Genomic DNA, 16,562 nt, shown 5'->3' with positions numbered 1-16,562 from the left:
TGTTCTTTTGTTATTGTACAATTCATTCGCCCCATTGTGCACAGATTCAAGTAGCATACCTACAACGACCAATCGTGGATATCAATCTCCTCCTTTTCAATCTTTTCCTGCTCGGCATCCCAATATTCAATCTGCCTGCCATCTGCAAACACCTGCCAGTCTCTTTCCTCCCAGCCTCCAGGACCTACGAGATGCACTCCAGCATCATAATTCCTCCATCGCCACTTTTCGCATTTCTCAGTCCAAGTCCAGAACAGAGGAACCGGATCTTTCTTAACAAGCGGTTTGTCTTTGGCCAAAGGTTTGGTATCGTTCGATTTGGTAGTCAAATTATTGTCGTCAACGGCAAGCTCAAGAGCTTTCATAGTCATATTGATACCATCCAGGCCAACAGCACCATTGGGTTTGATAGCCCTTGCTAATGCTTTTGCATCGGCCTCGTTTAGTTTTTTGTTCTTTTCAACCCCAGCCGGATTGGCAGTACGGTCAGCGGCTTTGGGACCAGGCGCATGTTCTGCTTCGATTTCTTGCTTTACATCTTTTTTCACAGCTTGTTGATCACCCTGTTGATTTTGGTTTTTAGAGTCGGCATCATCGGAAGGGGTGATGACTGGGATGGTGGTGATAGCCTTGCCTAAAGGTGGTTTGGCGGTAATTACAGGGGGTTCGCCGTCCAGCGCATTGGCATCGCTTGCAGTCATTACTGGAGCTTCATCAATGCCTGTCTTCCCATGTTGCTTCTCTTTTTCTTCCTTTTCCTTTCGCTCCTTCCTTTCCTTCTCTTTCCTCTCCCTATATTCCTTTTCTTTTCTTTTTCTATCCTCTGCTTGCTGAGCTTTCACCATTTCTCCAAACACACGGTCATTAGAATTAGTAATGAGCACTTGGAATCCCTGTTTGATTCGATCTTCTGGTTTCCAGGTAATTGCAATGTCAAGTCGGAGGAGAAAAAAACCATGCGTAAAGAGGAGGAAAGCAGCTGCAGGTTCTGACCAGTGACGAGAAGGGGGTCGCTACAAAGATGATAAGAACTGTATCTTTGTAATCATAGTCGACAACTGACCTCAATGTTGTAGACGCATTGAATACCAACAGTAGATAAGATGTCCTCTACACCTTCTTTGGTCCATTCGATTTCTGGTTTTTGAGCTGTCGTCCTTGCAGGGGAATCAGTTTTGTTATCTTGTTGGGAGAATATCTCGGGCCTTTTGACATCAGAACGAAGGTGCTTCCTTGCTTCAGAATCGTTCCAGTCATACATGTTCCAGAATTCGTTAGCCGAAAGCTACAAATCTCCTCAGTAATCCTGTTTTGAGAAACTAAGGCATCCCTCACTTCATGGTTATTGGCCTCTACTAATTCATTCCAAAGGTTGAGAAGTATACCTTCGCTGGTCTTTGGCACAGTTTTCTTTATAACTCTCTTGCGTTCTTTTTCGATTTCTTTTTGAACTTCCTTTTCCCACTCACCCATGAGTCTCTTCAATGCTTCTCTCTCATTCCTCTCTTTCCACTGTTGAGTCAACCAGCCATCCTTTGTCACATCCACATAAATAACCTCGGCACCCACGGCCTTTGCGTATTTATGATATGCACCTCGCGGGTCAGTATTCACTGGTGGGTAAACCACTGAAGGGTGTAAATCTAACCTTGTTCTCAAGGGTCGGTAAGGGGCAGGAGATAGAAGGATGAGAGGCTCAGGCTCAAGGTCGGTCTCTTTGTGTATGTGCTCAGAACCGTCGTCTTTTTTCTCTGCCAAAGCCTCGGGGACTTGGTCAGTAAGCTTAGAGGTGCTGTCAATTTGATCGTTGTCCTTCTGTTCAGGTTGCGATTTCTTGGCATCGGCCTCCTTATCATTGTCTGATACTACTGCACCAAGCGCAGATGTAGGGGGTTCCGGTAAGTTGGAACCAGGAGAAATAGGTGTCAGTACAGCTCCATCCTTAATTTTGACAATTGCGTCGCATTTTGTAGGCGTGCACTTATCTGCCTTACCACCTTGCCCCTTCTGATCTTGTTTTCCTTTCTCAGCTTTTGCTTGCAAGTTGACCTTTGCTTTATCATGCTTATCTTTATTAGTCACTTTTGGTCTAGATGTGGGAGCTGGGTGAATAGCAAGAGCTAGAGGAGGCGGGGGGAAGTAACGATGAAGTGACATGGGGAGTATTCAGGAAGTTCTTGATGGCTGTCTGCAGGATTTCTGAAAAAGAGCGTTGCCATAGTAAGCTGCAGAGACTTTATACACAGCGACAGAAGAGTCATGACGCACAGAAGTTCTTGTTAAAAATGAAATTCAAATTTGACTGCTGGGACCAAGTTTAGTGGTGAATATCCAACCAATGTGGATCACTGAAAATGGTGAGTAGGACACCGTGGAAATTCCACTTATTTCTATCGCATATAGTAGTGGAAAGGGTAGCCGTCGACCATGTTGACCTTCACAGCACTCCGCCCCATGAAAAGAAGGCAGAGCGAGTTAACGACAAAGGATTCAAATTAGGCATGGGTGATACCATGTCGGCCGCGCAGATGGAAGGGATTGGCGGACAAAGGACTCATATCAGTGCGTGAGCCAAACCGTGTTGTCTCAGAGCAACCCGAACTGTCAGAGCTGCAATATAAAGGATGCGTTTTTGAACCTGTCGAGAAATGAAACGAAGACAGAAGTGTGAGAAGGTTTGGCAAATCAAGAATCGAATGAAGCAGACTGCACGGCATGATGGTACGTACGTGATTTCGTCACTCGCGTCAAATTGAACAAAGGCTCGCAGCATGCCAGAACGTTGCTAACCATATAGGAGTCATGCTGTTATAGGAGAAGATGCACAATTAAGCAGCCCAATAATCCATAGAGTACATCTGAGTGTAAGAGCCTGACTGCAAAAAAAATTATATGCAGCTTAAAGCTTAATTCATGCATGACCATGAACTATAAAAATAACAACATAAGCCCTACATATAAGTCAATAAACGTATAAAAAGAAAGATAGACTAGAGTCGGTAGTTGACGGGACACGCGGCCGGTAAGAAGTACCTGTATGATAAAGGATCAAGGTATCGAAATGCAATGCTGATAGAGTAACATGAAGGTATTTGAAAGCGCGCGTCAAATTGTTATTGTCGAGAATGATTGTGTGTGTGTATGTAATAAACTGCGATTGCTTCGCCGTTCCTCCTCTCTTTTCTCTTGCTTCTTCTTTAACCTCTTTACCATCCGTGAATCCTATAACTAGTGTCCATGAGATTGATCCTCCTCCATTCTCTCTTCTCCCTCCCTCCTTGCATACTGTTACCATCTGTTACAGAGCGGATCATAGTTGGCGCTTGTGGTTGAGGCACGTTCGTCCCTCTACTACTCTGACCGGATTCCAATATTCCAGTTGACTGTGTCCTATTGATACCAGACAACTCGTCATCTGTACCAACACGCGTCAGGGGGCGAAGAATATTGCCTCCACCTAGCACGTTGGGTGCTGGACGGCGTCTTACGTCCGGCGCGGGTGGAGGAAGACCGCTGGCATGGGATTGGGAATGAGTAGAGACGTCTTGCGATGATTGAGAAGTTTGAGCAGTAGGTTGATGTTCAAGAGATTGGTCTTGAGCATACTGCGTCAAGTTTACAGCAGAGTGATGGGAAGGCTGCATAGAGGGGGCGGAACGTTGGCGATTAGCACCTCCGGAGAGTATCCGCGATAAGCCGCCGGACGATTTCTCCCTCTCCAAGACGACGTCTAGTTAATCACATCAGCAAATACGCAATATTTGGCAATAGGCCATTGCTTACTTCTCCTCAATGACTCTGACATCTCCGCCATGATGATGTTTCTCCTCCTTGTAGTAGGAGTCATGGGCTCAACTACTCCGAATTCATTGAGCCTTGGACCAACTGGCAAAGCCTGGGCTACATTTGGAGAGGCCGCAGGGGCAGGCTCTACATCAGGCCGGTCCTCAACTTCTGCAGTCTTGACTTTTGTTTTAGTTTCTTGTCTGGAATTGAGGGCTGCCAATTTCTGACGTGTTTGGGTGGTGTTAAGATAGTTGGCGTCATCATCCTCGCTGTCTTCGTTCTCGCTTTCCAACTCAGCGCTCGCCCTGGCCTTCTACAACCAAGTTAGGTCCGAAAGTTTGAAAATGATTCTCAAAACTTACCGATTGACTTTCTTGACTACTTGCCTCATGCTTTCCAGCAACCTTAGAGATGTGACCAGCAGGAATGGTAACACTAACTCCAGTTTGGACAGGCATGGCGGCGGCAGATTTGCTGCGGAGCAATGATGGGCCTGCAAAGCTTGGCGATTGGGCCAAGGAGGTCAGTTGTCCATGTGTGGGGGAATTCCGCAAAACAGTACGAGCATCATTGGATGCAGATGGCTATACAAATGGATGAGTTCACTGAAATATTTTGTTTCTGAACAGAAAACGCCTACAAGATTAACCATACTAGCTCCACGTTGTAAAGCAGACGCTAGCAATCCGGAAGAAGGTCTTGTACCAAAAATTTGCTGCTTAGCAAACATCTCTCGTTTCCTCTGTGCCTCAAGTCTAGCTTCGATTTGAGCTCTTTCAGCAGCCGCAGCTTGTCGCTCCTTCTTGGACATCTTCTGTAGCGGCGTGGGTGCAGGCGGAGGTGGAATGGGTCGTGTCATTGCGAGATGTTCTCGGGAGCGATCACCGTGCCAAGATACTCTTCGGCTTAAAACGGCACCGATGTTGGGTTGTGAGACTGACCCACGACTTGGTCTCGGGCGAGAACTAGAACGGCGCCGGTTGGGATCTTTATTTTTCCTTTCACGGTCATCCTGAGGTGAAGGCGCTGGCAAGGGTTCTTCCACTGGCTCATCTTCAGCGATTTCCTCGGCTTCTTCCTCGTCAGACCAATTCTCATCATCTTCTGGCTCATTTTCGTCGTCCTCGTTCACCTGATCCTCGTCTTCCCAGCCACTTTCTTCTTCTTCCACATCCTCTTCTTGCTTCTTTGCCATATTCTCTGCCGCTTTTCGTTTTTCAGCTTGAAATTTGCCTCGCATGGTTGTGAGGGATATATGCCGCTTATGAGATACGTGTGTAGAATCCCTACGGTGGCTGGTGCTTGCAGATGAAGAATCACCCGAGCTCCGCCGTCCATGTTTTGTACGGGATGGGGGATTGAGAGCTGCGTTTGTGACAGGAGATGGGAGCGGGGAGTCGGATGCGCTCCCCTTGCTGGGACTTGATTGCACGAAAAACTTGCGATTTCTCCTTGGAGAACTTGCGTTGTCCCTATTTGCTGTCATGGGAGATATTGCCACCCGTCGTCCTGTTATATTTATTTTTGATGACGAGTTTTCATCTTCTTCAGCCTCAACCTCCTCTTTCAACACCGGGGGAATTTCGCGCGACGGGAAGATAGAGGCGTTGATGCTCCCACCCAAACTACCCACCCTACTAGGCGCTGGTGTTGGTTCTACGAGCCGAATCTCTACACCGTTGGCAACTGGTGTTTCTGGTACCGAGATGGTAGGCACCCGGGTTTGTGGCAGAGCCTTTTTAGCGTCTTCCACCCAGTCCTTGAAGCTTCCTTCGCCCTTTTCAACCAATAACTGTAAAGCGCCACCGAATGTCCGGCGCTCGACGCGGGTAAAATAAGAAGGCTCATTGGGTGTCTGTATAGATGCGTCTGAGGCAGATCCATGGGATGAGGCGGATAGCCGGCGACCAAACGACGCATGGCGGGGTTGGCCCCAATGCCTGAAAAGGCGTCACGATCATTAGCATCGACGGTGAGATGATGAAAGTCGATGACTGACCTCCATGCAAGATTTTCAAGGCGTTCGCCGTCTTTCACAAGATCGGCCGCGCGGGTGATCACTGGGATAGGTTCAGCTCGTTTCTGCTTCGGGCAACATGAAGAGGACTCACCGTTCCATATTTCGCCGACGCTGTTTTCTTCACCGGGTTCACCAACTGCGAGTTCGTCGCCTAAGGCCAAGGCAGGGGGTGCGAGGCTGAGAAGAGGAACATGGCGAGATGAGCGGACTGACGTGCCGGAGGGGGATGGGAGAGAGGGGGCGAGGGCAACCATAATGTGGGGTGTGGCGGGTAAGTTGTTGAAGAGATGTTTGTCTATCGTCTAGCAGCAAGGACCCGGTGGGACTAGAGAGGACGCCGACTCATGGCGCGGCAGCGTGTAATGCAGTGGTCAGGTGACGATCGAGTGCTAGTGCTCGTGGGAGGCCGTTGGAAGGATGTTATGTGCTGCTGCAGCGAAGCCGTGCGCTATGCGGGGCCGATGGGGTCGAAAGGATGTGTGGTGGCTGATGGGCCAGACCCGACTGCCGGTAGGTTGCTGAATGCCGGACGCAGATCTCGAGCCGGAACTAGCGGATGGTCTTAAGAAGGCTGTCCCGTGAACTTGTGACGCGGTAAACTACTACTACGGCTTATGGAAAGGTGGTAGTCGTTCTATGCAACTATTATCCTATTTAAGACTTTTTTCGTCTTCTGATGTAAGGGACCACGTCCGGTCCAGGAGGTAGCCACGCAGCAGGGGCAACAGGGAGCCAAATTGCTTCCGGTTATTTGAAGTCCACGCTGCCTCGCCACCCGCCATCGGAGAACAGAAGCCGCTTCCGTGCCGTCGTTCGCAAACAGCAGCTAACAGCCAATCGTTTACCGGCTACACTCTTCCGCCAACACGTTTAATCATCTTTTAGAGCGAGTCATGGCCAAACTAATCGAGCCCCATTTATGATTTAAATCCGACGAAACTTAAAAGCATTCATTGTTATTACCCATTATCAAAGGCCTTTCCTTCCTTCTCTTTGCTGGTGACTGCTAACTTAAACTAATAATCGAGGGTCGAGCAGTCATGCACTAAATAGCTCTCCCCTATATACCGCTCAAACACCGGAAAATCGATGATCGCCGTGTTGCCAAGCCGGGTCTATGTATCAATAAATAAATCACCAATTAATGAAAGGAGCCAAGTGATCTGCTGATAGTAGACAAGATCCAAAGCGGTTCCCACAATACGTAGTAGTACGTAAGTAAGTTGTACAAGATAACCGGATAAATACGTACGCGTACCATATATTCATTCAAGTACAGCGTATTATTGCAGAGTGCAGTAACGATTCTTTCACACGCGTTACTTGCTGCATGATAGTAACGATCACCTTCCTTTTCCCTCATTCGCTGCCTCCTGCTTCCTATGAGCATAACGCGAGCTGTAAAACCGATAGGTAGTCCTGAGTATGTGATCACTCTGATTATTCCAGAAAACAGCTACCCGAACAACTCCACTATTCCCGCCGCCATCATGTGCGTGCTGCTGCTCGAGATTGTTATACTACTTACTACCTGCCGCCTGCGATACAAGTGCGAAAATATGTAGGCATATGATTACAAATCAACAGAGTTTGTCAGTACATCACATAGTTGAAAAAGGTTAATCTAAGGTCGATTGGCTCCTTTTTACAAGTTCCGACACCTGACCAAAATGAGCACAGCAGGAGGTTTGATGAATTGGATTTGCTTTCCCAACAAGATCTGCTGCCCCGGTCATTATGTATAGTCCTCCACTGATGTCATTAGGCGTATCCTCAACATGGGCAGTTTTTTAGGGTATTATGTAGCAGCTTGAAACAACTTACTGATTGCCGGCTGCAGTTCTTAATTCACGGATCGATGAAATCATGATACCATAGGGCATGATGATGCTGCTACGAAGCAATTTTTCTTCTTGTTGTTGGTAACTCCAAGTTGGACGATTATATCGGTTGCTGTTTAGCTACTACCCAGCGGTACGATGCTGCTTGCACCAATAATCGCGGATATTGACGGATGTCGATTATCCAATCCCATGGTCCGGTCTGAACTCCGTGACTACTTTTTTTTCGGGATGCCGTATGATGGGAGTTTTCCGTTTATTGTGACGACGTTTTGACAGAACAGAAGACGGAAGACAGCGAGGTTGTAATGGCGCGCTACGCGCTAATAAACAAACTAGGCGGACATTAGTCGAAGGGAGGCGCTCCAACCGATAGGGGTGACGCATCTGACAAAAGTCTACTGCTTCCCCTTCAATGGTGCTGTACATCCCATCAAACGCTGATCGGTCAACAAGGATCATGGAAATGAAATGGTAGGGACATCCACACATCTCAAGGGACAAGATAATAATCAGAGTACTATTACCAATCTATGTGATGCAAACATACATGTGAATTGTTATAAAAATATTACTGCCATGCTAAACGATGCTCTCTACATGTCTTCAACACTCCATTGATTATGCTCGTATTCTCGTCGTGCTCTCGTGTTTTGTGCCTGGAAGTACTTCTTTTCGAAACCATTGGAACGATCTGGCAAAGTGATCAGCTTTCATGCAGAGAACGATATGGACGTAGACGGTACTCACCTACACCGTCCCATCTAAACCCAGGGGCAATACCAAACCGGTTGGGTGCCCAGGGGCCTTCGTATTTTGGGCGTCTCGGCCCTTTCTTCTTCTTTTTCTATTGAACGAAGAGGAAGATGTCAGTATGCAACGGGGCAAAAAGCAGAATCGAATCAATACCTACCGTCAAGAAGGCTGCGGCTGGATCATTCCATCTTTCTTCTTCCTTCATTTCCTTATTCATTCTCACGTCATCCTTACTTCGACCCACATCTGCCTCGGCCATCTTCTTTTCCAATCGCCTTCTTTCCTCTCGGTCCCTCCGCTGTACCATACCTTTTGTCCATTCTTTCCTCTCCGCTTCTTTTCGCCGTTCTTCCTCCTCCCTTATTCTCTCCTCCTCCTGACGCTTCTTAACATCAATGATTTTACCAGTGGCATCACGATGAACGGTTTCTGTGGGATCTGGTCTTTCTTCACCTTCAGCAGGAGACGGTGAGCGCTGCTCCGCCAGCTCCCTTTCCGTATCTTCTTTCAATTGGGCTGCTGTACGCAAACCACCACGGCGCTTCGTCATTTGTACTGGAGCTGAGGCTGCAGGCCCGTCAATATCTGGCTCCTCCTTGATATCGGGTTTGATATCTTGCGGGGATGTTGGCTCAGCTTGCGGTAAAGGGAGAGCAGATTTATTGGCAACGGTCGCCCAAGAGGATTTAGATCCCTTGAAAGTTGCCAGATCTTTCCCGATCACTACGATGAAGTTAGACACCCCTTATGCGCAACTGAAGATAAACAATAGTGAAGAAACGTACCAGGAGCATCATCTTCTTCATCCTCGTTTTTACTCCTGCCCCAAACTTCATCTTCGTCTCTCAACATTAAACCACCGGAGGCTTCAGCTTTGACTGATCCACCAATATAATCTTCATTTGTCTGTTGCTTTTTCCGCTTCTTCTTCAGTGTGGGATCTGATGAACGGGCAAGAATAGCGTCCGCCTTGGGCCCGGACATGTACCTAGAACACGTCCGCACGGGTCAGTTATTCATATGGTTAGATGTGGTGGCACGTACTTTGCGGCAAGATATGCCTTGAGGTCTGACATGGCGGAAATGATGCGAATGGGACGTAAAGAGTGATCGAGAGCAATGTATCGTTATCATGGCGGAAATAATGGGTGTTGACGATAGGGGAGGATGCCACTCCGCGGTTGGGTGGCAAACACCGGCAAAGACCGCCTTTGGTGATGCGATGAGCCTGATATCAGGGCGATGGAGGAGGGACGGGTGGGCAATTCGATGCATGCTTTCTGACAAGTTTCCCCTACTGCGGCCGGTACATAGTGTCAAATACCACAAATCCTATACCCTTAGTAACCAACACGGATCAGAAAACCCCCATATGCCCCTTCCCTCCATACATCCTCTTCCTCCAAACCCCACAACGGGCCACCAGCCACTCGCAAGCCTGGGTGGAACAAGGTCAACTATACACCCGCCACCCGCGAGTACATCCAGCGCTGGTGTCAGCAGAGAAACGCTTAAAAGTCTTCAAGATGTCTACTGGAGTGATGACGAGGTGCGTGCAATGTCTTAGAATTGCTGGACGGAAAACAGACGGGGGGCGTCATGGGGACGCGTTCTGTCATGTTCGGCAACAACACATCGAGATGTAGATCGTTTGGTTTTGATCCTCATTTTCACAGAATGGAATGTCATTATAAGATACAGTCTCGCTAATAGTGCTGTAGGATGACCCCGATTGTTTGCTTTGTGCAGAACCCCTCGATTTGTCAGATCTTAACTTCAAGCCTTGTCAGTGCGGTTTACAGATCTGTCAGTTTTGTTACAACAAGCTGCTTTCCACCGATGCTCGATGTCCAGGCTGTCGTCGGACATATGATACAAAGGCTGTCGTTTTTCAACCTGTTGACTGGGAAGAGTAGGTCATCTGGACGGTCTTTCCAACTGATCATCCTGCTGATTATCATGTTACCATTAGGGTAAAAAAGGCAAAGGAGAAAAAGGCAAAAAAGGCAAAAACGATCAAGCAGTTGACTGGTATTGGTCGTCGGCATCTCCTTGGGGTTAGAATTGTCATGAAAAACATGGTATATGTTGTAGGCATGAAACTTCCTGCTATAGGCGACGAGGTAAGTCAACATAGTATAAATCCCTGTTTCGCTGCTCATAGATTGTCGCAGGCTTTATCCGTGCTTCGGTCCAACGATTACTTCGGTCAATACGGCAAAATCTCTAAGCTATACCTTGCAGACACGAAATCATCAACCTCCGTTCCGTCTCTTGGGTCTGATAATTCTGATTCAACTGGCATATATATTGTGTATATCCGACGAGAAGATGCCGCTCGGTGTATCACTTCCCTGGATGGGATTCCTGCTCCGCAAGGCCCTCCTGGTGCCGTTTTGAAGGCGTCATACGGGACTGCGAGGTATTGCGAGACATTTTTGAAGGGTGCAAAATGTGATAACTCGAACTGTCATGGTCTGCACGAATGGGGAGGCGAAAGCGACACTTTCACAAAAGAAGACATGGAAATTGCGTACGTACCATGTATTATGGAAGTAACCATTGCTGAGCTCGATGTAGCTTGACGCGGCCGTCGGAATACGATGCAAGACAAAAGCAGCAAAGTCAGGCTCAACCACAACAGACAATTCCCTCTCTGTCATCCAAAATCGCTTGGCCCAAACCTTCAGGCGAGGACGGTCACTCAGGTGAGTTTTTCGTCTTTTGATATCTGGTAGTTCTAATGTGATTAGTTTCCTCGGCAACCGGCCTTCCAAGCGCTGCCAGTTGGGGAAAAGGCATCGGTGCAAAGATATCTGGTCGCGGTTCCGCTGGCGCCATTGCCCGACCAACTAAAGCTAACGGCCTTTTCCCTCTCAGTAAAAACAATGCCTCGTTCCCTCTCCCTACGCCTTCACCTACAGTCCCAATCATCATTAAAGAGAAGAAGGAGAAGAAGTCTGCTACAATGGCCAGAGCTCGGAGTACCGATTCAACCCAGAGCACTACTCCGAGTAGTAATCAGACATCGCCCAAGAGAAAGGCCAATGCTTTGCCAAATTTAGCGACTACAAAGTCAACTACTTCATCTGCTCCTGTGCCTCCTTTATCGCGAAATATCGTACCCTCAGCATCTGCCTCAGTCCCCGTCCTCGCCCCTTCATCTCCCGCTCCTGCTCCCGAAACGGAGCCTGTCTCGGAAGGCACGGACGGGTCTGCCGACGAACATTTGTCGGCTGAGTCTGATGCTGGCCCTTCGTCCGAATCCCCGGCCCCACAGACGCCCGCTCATATCATTGAAAACATCCCTCCACCTCCTGTATCCTCAGAGCCCATCATCATTCACTCTCCTTATCCTGAACCTGTCATATTCCCTTTCCCCGCGGACGACAAAGACTTCGCGTTCGTGCTTGGTTTGGACGATAGGGAGCTACAGAGAATGCAAGCACAAGCGGAAGGATACGAGCCTAGCCCATTCAGCAAGACTCTCGAAGGATTGGCTGAGCTAGGTGTCCATGCGCCCGAGATTCCTGATTTATTCGTTGCACCAACGTCTCCGCCAGTTGACCATTACTCTGGACTGTTCAGGCCTTTCGAGGCTGACGAACCTTCCCCGGCAATGTCGAACGATACGCCCGGACCTTCACGCATTTCTGAAGATGACCACAATGCTCAACGCACTGAATCTCGGTTTGGTTTCGCTCGAGGATCAGTCAACGTCTCTGCCCAAAGTCCTTTCAGCAACGGGCGACGTAGCGTAGCAGATCTAAATTTCCGGGATGGGTGGTATCGCAACAACGACGCGTCTTTGTCCTCTCATGCTCAACATGATGCTAACAACGGAGCGTTCGCTGCTCAGATGAACAACAATTTTTCGAGCAGTTATGATTCGACCGCTGGAGTAACAGAGAATGGATGGAATGGCGAATCAGTCTACAGTGCCTCGCCCTCCCTGCAGAGGCAAAATGTGGCGACAGTCGGATTGCATGGATATGAAGTAAGACCGAGCGGAAGGCTGGAGCAGACGCTGTTGCAAGGTCAATATATGCAAAAGGGAATAAGAGATCGAGAAGAATACGACAATAGTAAGTTTGGGCCGCACTTGGCTATGATAGAATATTGACCACTACAAGCCCTTTTAACAATGCTTCAATATGGCAATCCCCCACAATTGTTTTCATCCCAACACCACCAGCAGCAACAGCAGCAGCAGCGTGTCATCTTCTCTCCTGATTCAACATCTCATGCTTTACAGGAGGATGGACCTTTTCAATCTCCGATGGCTTTCAGCCAATTGCAGCAGGCTCAACAAACACCATTGCAGCATCATCCGGATGCAAGACAGCTGATGCAAATGCACCAAAGGAGAGGTCAATCACCAGCGCCCATGGCTGCTCATGGTGGGTTTTTTTTCTTTCCTTCATCTTCATGTCGTATATGCGCTACCTCTAATGCGTGCTACTAGGCTACCGTCGATTCTAATCTACTAAATTCTCATTGTCGAACCCCATCACATTATTCAATCTCTTCAACGCCTTCACATTCACGCTTCTATTCCCGCCAATACCAAATTTCCATCACATCAGTCTTTTGACTTTGTTTTAATGCATGCCACAGTTGGTCACTTGAACTCGTTTGTAAACTTCGTTGCCCTATACGCGGCTCATGAGAAGATGATAACGCTGCGACTGGAGAGATTCCCCACCATTTCTATTTGCAAAATGGTTGGAACAACCTCAGTGACTAATATTGTTACTCATTTGTAGATATTTCTCAAAAGTTCGTTCATTCGTCCAACCATCATATTCTACGGTACAAAATATAATCTGCTCAACATATCCGTACAGAAATTCATTTATATTCCAACAAATATTTCATCAGGCGCGTAACGGGCAGAAAGAATCTTACAATGTCGTTCTGTGGGTAGATCCACGGTTTCTCTGTGCGATTTTTCTTATTCTGCACCAACTCTCTCTCTTATTCCCGAATCCAATTCCACCTCTTCATCGAACTCGTCGGCAAGATCACCACGAGTACCATTGCTGTCGGACGCAACCAAGCTACAGATACCGAAGTTGACGAGTGACATACCAACCATGAAGATCCACCAGAGCCTGCCACCCATGACCTGACCATCCATCGAGAATGCAAAGAGAGCAGAGACGGAAGAAGGCCCGATGACCCTAGCCATACACTAACATCTGGCGTCAGTATATCTGGTAAATGATGGGGCTATAGTGATATACTTACGCCCGCAGCTGTGCCGATCCCGTTGATAGCCCCAAGTGCAGTCTTGTCAGGGCTGGCATAGTTCACGAGTACCATCAGGAGGCTGGAGCTCATACCCACGACAGTAACAAACATCAAGTAAAGATTCACGCAAATAGTCGTCGGCCATGCTCTTTCTTCTGGATAGATTACTGGGTGATAGCGGTGGTGACTAGTCTTTGTGTCCGGCACGTCTTGAAGTGGTGGAAGGGGCGATTCCGTTGACATAAGAACGTTCCGCAAGAGAGGCATAAAAATCCAAACCAATGGCCAACCGAGAGAAAGCAGCTTATAAGCAAGTGAGACACCGAGTAATCGGCGAAGACGGTTGAGAAACAAAATCTGACATGTGATGGTCCAAATTCCATTAATAGCCATTGCGATACCAATTGCTGAAGCCTGTAGCGGCAGCAGAATGGTCATCAACGAAGTCCTGACCTGCTCGAGATACATTACTTGTTTGCTACATTTACTTACAGACATGCCTAGTCCGCTACATAAAGATAAATCAAATATCAGTACAATCCCTTGTACTTCGTTTAATCCAAATGGCATACTGATTTCTGTCAAAGAAAAATAATAGCACTGCTGCGTTCCAGGCTCCTTGAACAAATCTAGTGAGTAAAGTTCGTCAGGTTATCTCATATTCGATAATGGGATCTGAAAAGGAGCTTACGAATTCAAGAAAACAGTAGCAGTCATAATTTTGACTTTTTTGAACCTCATTAGTTCCCAGAATCCCCACCTGGTTACTTTTGCTTGTTCAACATTTTCATCCACCAGTTCGATTCCCTTCCTCAATGCAAGAAAGTCCCTCGTATCGGAATCTACTAATGTTTCCGTTTCTGACATCAAAGACGCTGTTGAAACCTGCCTTTCATGGTTTGAGGTTCTGCTAAAAGAAGAAGGAAGGACCCAAGATAGCCGCCGTGATAGCCTGCTGTCGATAAAGAATGAAGAAGATAACGAGATCGGGGGAATTGACAAGCCTGGTAACGATTCCCGATAAAAAAGGAGCGAAAACAAAATACCTAGAACCGTTAACCCAGCTCCGACCAGGCAAGCTAAAAGATGGGTCAGATTAAAAAGCTACTGAAACAGAGTATACACGGACGCAATAGATATGGATAGCTTTGCAATAGATATACCGAGCCGAACCACTCGGGAAATCTTTCAAAAGGATGAGACAACAAACCGCCCATGGCATTCCTATTTGGATGCATGTAGTCAGCGACATTCTCGATTGTCGATCATCCGAATTACCCGATCATAGATCCGACCGTCCAGGTAAGTCCGTACATCGCAAAAGCCTCTGTGGAATTGCTCTCATCCGTGATATCACCAATGGCTGCTTTCACCACCTAGCGGCTCATTACACCGATTGAAGACCTTACGATAATTTCTAGGACTCACCGCAACATTGCCATTGAGCGCTCCATTCAAACTTCTGAAGAGAATCATCATCCAAAAGGAACTGGCTAGACCACTAATGTTTGAAGCTCAGTGCAACCCTATACGATCTCCATTCGGTGCTGGTAACTTACAACAGGGATCCAGAGATAGCGACCCCGGTCAATCCCAGCAGAAGCACAGGTTTTCGTCCTATACAACTGTAAACTGTGAGCTAAGACACTGTCTAGCATAGATGTAAACCTACTCTGACAATTGAGCCCAATGGTATACCGTAAAGAATTGAACAAACGCAAAAACTGATTCCTGAAGCGAAATGAGATTGACATACCCTGGCCTCTCAACTCATTGGAGAAACTGTGTCTGACATCGAAGACTCACCACTAAACCCGAATAGAATCCAACGTGATCAGGATTATCTGTGACTTGCAGTTCCTCCACCATTTGGTTGATGAACGGGAAGATCACCGTGTAAGAAACTGTCACATGGGAAGTTGTTAGGTCTATGTCCATCGCAGATCACGGGAAAGGGTCGGTACTTACTTGGCTCAGCTAGCCTCACAACCATAAGCACTGCAATTTGAGTGATAGGTAAGGGGGTAGCACCATCCAAAGATCGTGTAAGCTTCAACATATTTCCCTTGCCCGACTGCTTCTCTGGACGAATATGGAGCTTTTTGAAAAGCGAGTGCAAGCAAGTGGTATATCGTAAAGCCGAAATTTTGAACAGGAAGGAACAGTATTCTAGTAATGACAGGCTTGATAAAAATGATTCTGTTTCGCAGGAGATGGGTAACCCTAACTATTAATAACGGAAACTGTAGGGCTTGATAACTCGATAGGGCCTAACCGGATAACGACAGGGTTTTTTTGTGTGGTCGTCTCCTGATGATGCTTCGTAGAGAGATAGCCTCTGTTAATAGTCAACCATTTGCTGATCGATCATTTTGGGATGGACGAACGTACTTTTAAGATCAACACTACAATGATCCTTACTTTGGAACCGAGTCAATAAATTGAAAAAGAATGGCATTCGGAGGATACAGAAGTGGTGAATGAAAATATTGTGCCACTACTTGTCTGTCGTCTGACACATCTCACTTTAGCGCTACATTATCCTATTAGATTCTTTTTTTGAGCACACGATAATGCAATTTCTAATATGCTCTTCTCCAATGAACAGTTGGCTAGATGGCATGCAATACGTCCAAAAGATGGTACCATGTGATCAGCATAATGTGAACCTCCTACGGCCCGATCAGTGGTATTGCAGCGTATGGCGGCTGATAGTTCTATTCTGGTGGCCAGGCCCACAAGCTGTTCCAACTTTGTCTTTCCCCGGTTATTATCCTGTTATCTCGAGTCATACACCAGCGATTCGATCAGTTTACGTGGGGAATTTCTTGGGGTGAACGAAGCTGAAAAGCTAAATAAGGTGAAATGATGACGGGGCCGGAGAAGGCCGAAGGTGGATCAATTCA

At 47.3% G+C, this 16,562-nt stretch overlaps 5 protein-coding genes across 5 annotated transcripts; 1 reads left to right on the top strand and 4 right to left on the bottom strand.

Moving 5' to 3' along the window:
• Positions 1-29: 29 nt before the first annotated feature.
• CNB03310 (hypothetical protein) lies at positions 30-2,645 on the bottom strand. Its single transcript, XM_024656554.1, has 4 exons — positions 2,269-2,645; positions 1,336-2,199; positions 1,064-1,285; positions 30-1,013 (listed from the first exon to the last, which is right to left on the bottom strand). The coding sequence occupies exons 2-4, from the start codon at positions 2,155-2,157 to the stop codon at positions 60-62; spliced, it is 1,998 nt and encodes a 665-aa protein (XP_024512170.1). The 5' UTR covers positions 2,158-2,199; positions 2,269-2,645; the 3' UTR covers positions 30-59.
• Positions 2,646-2,837: 192 nt separating this feature from the next.
• On the bottom strand, positions 2,838-6,427 carry CNB03300 (hypothetical protein). The gene is made up of 6 exons (XM_568907.2): positions 5,898-6,427; positions 5,786-5,846; positions 4,427-5,726; positions 4,149-4,370; positions 3,784-4,099; positions 2,838-3,730 (listed from the first exon to the last, which is right to left on the bottom strand). Exons 1-6 carry the CDS (start codon positions 6,058-6,060, stop codon positions 3,207-3,209), a joined length of 2,586 nt encoding a protein of 861 aa, XP_568907.1. The 5' UTR covers positions 6,061-6,427; the 3' UTR covers positions 2,838-3,206.
• Positions 6,428-8,044: 1,617 nt separating this feature from the next.
• On the bottom strand, positions 8,045-9,529 carry CNB03290 (bud site selection-related protein, putative). Its single transcript, XM_024656553.1, has 6 exons — positions 9,448-9,529; positions 9,189-9,391; positions 8,561-9,126; positions 8,398-8,494; positions 8,198-8,341; positions 8,045-8,139 (listed from the first exon to the last, which is right to left on the bottom strand). The coding sequence occupies exons 1-5, from the start codon at positions 9,477-9,479 to the stop codon at positions 8,244-8,246; spliced, it is 996 nt and encodes a 331-aa protein (XP_024512169.1). The 5' UTR covers positions 9,480-9,529; the 3' UTR covers positions 8,045-8,139; positions 8,198-8,243.
• Positions 9,530-9,686: 157 nt separating this feature from the next.
• Positions 9,687-13,099, top strand: CNB03280 (transcriptional repressor, putative). Its single transcript, XM_568905.2, has 8 exons — positions 9,687-9,952; positions 10,125-10,315; positions 10,376-10,526; positions 10,578-10,936; positions 10,984-11,111; positions 11,157-12,488; positions 12,537-12,803; positions 12,869-13,099. The coding sequence occupies exons 1-8, from the start codon at positions 9,776-9,778 to the stop codon at positions 12,883-12,885; spliced, it is 2,622 nt and encodes an 873-aa protein (XP_568905.1). The 5' UTR covers positions 9,687-9,775; the 3' UTR covers positions 12,886-13,099.
• An 84-nt stretch (positions 13,100-13,183) lies between these two features.
• Positions 13,184-16,532, bottom strand: CNB03270 (expressed protein). The gene is made up of 14 exons (XM_024656552.1): positions 16,048-16,532; positions 15,625-15,994; positions 15,463-15,560; positions 15,329-15,387; positions 15,216-15,281; positions 15,085-15,157; positions 14,935-15,032; positions 14,786-14,880; positions 14,348-14,735; positions 14,229-14,285; positions 14,149-14,164; positions 14,046-14,070; positions 13,654-13,970; positions 13,184-13,597 (listed from the first exon to the last, which is right to left on the bottom strand). Exons 2-14 carry the CDS (start codon positions 15,713-15,715, stop codon positions 13,358-13,360), a joined length of 1,623 nt encoding a protein of 540 aa, XP_024512168.1. The 5' UTR covers positions 15,716-15,994; positions 16,048-16,532; the 3' UTR covers positions 13,184-13,357.
• Between the last annotated feature and the right edge of the window lie 30 nt (positions 16,533-16,562).

Source organism: Cryptococcus neoformans (genome assembly GCF_000091045.1).
Source record: "Cryptococcus neoformans var. neoformans JEC21 chromosome 2 sequence".
NCBI classification, from domain to species: Eukaryota; Fungi; Basidiomycota; class Tremellomycetes; order Tremellales; family Cryptococcaceae; genus Cryptococcus; species Cryptococcus deneoformans.
This window is presented reverse-complemented; position numbering and strand designations above follow the sequence as displayed.

Coding starts and splice junctions, on each gene's coding strand:
- CNB03270 (XM_024656552.1), bottom strand. CDS start 15,715: ATGTTGAAGCTTACACGATCTTTGGATGGTGCTACCCCCTTACCTATC. Junction 15,388..15,462: donor GATTCTATTCGGGTTTAGTG/GTGAGTCTTCGA, acceptor ATTTCGCTTCAG/GAATCAGTTTTTGCGTTTGT. Junction 13,971..14,045: donor AGCAATTGGTATCGCAATGG/CTATTAATGGAA, acceptor TCGGTGTCTCAC/TTGCTTATAAGCTGCTTTCT.
- CNB03310 (XM_024656554.1), bottom strand. CDS start 2,157: ATGTCACTTCATCGTTACTTCCCCCCGCCTCCTCTAGCTCTTGCTATT. Junction 1,286..1,335: donor TAGAGGCCAATAACCATGAA/GTGAGGGATGCC, acceptor GGAGATTTGTAG/CTTTCGGCTAACGAATTCTG. Junction 1,014..1,063: donor AATGCGTCTACAACATTGAG/GTCAGTTGTCGA, acceptor TCATCTTTGTAG/CGACCCCCTTCTCGTCACTG.
- CNB03290 (XM_024656553.1), bottom strand. CDS start 9,479: ATGTCAGACCTCAAGGCATATCTTGCCGCAAA. Junction 9,392..9,447: donor AAGGCATATCTTGCCGCAAA/GTACGTGCCACC, acceptor GACGTGTTCTAG/GTACATGTCCGGGCCCAAGG. Junction 8,495..8,560: donor CAGCCGCAGCCTTCTTGACG/GTAGGTATTGAT, acceptor TTCGTTCAATAG/AAAAAGAAGAAGAAAGGGCC.
- CNB03280 (XM_568905.2), top strand. CDS start 9,776: ATGCCCCTTCCCTCCATACATCCTCTTCCTCCAAACCCCACAACGGGC. Junction 10,316..10,375: donor CAACCTGTTGACTGGGAAGA/GTAGGTCATCTG, acceptor TGTTACCATTAG/GGTAAAAAAGGCAAAGGAGA. Junction 10,937..10,983: donor AAAGAAGACATGGAAATTGC/GTACGTACCATG, acceptor AGCTCGATGTAG/CTTGACGCGGCCGTCGGAAT.
- CNB03300 (XM_568907.2), bottom strand. CDS start 6,060: ATGGTTGCCCTCGCCCCCTCTCTCCCATCCCCCTCCGGCACGTCAGTC. Junction 4,371..4,426: donor GAGCTAGTATGGTTAATCTT/GTAGGCGTTTTC, acceptor CCATTTGTATAG/CCATCTGCATCCAATGATGC. Junction 4,100..4,148: donor GTAGTCAAGAAAGTCAATCG/GTAAGTTTTGAG, acceptor ACTTGGTTGTAG/AAGGCCAGGGCGAGCGCTGA.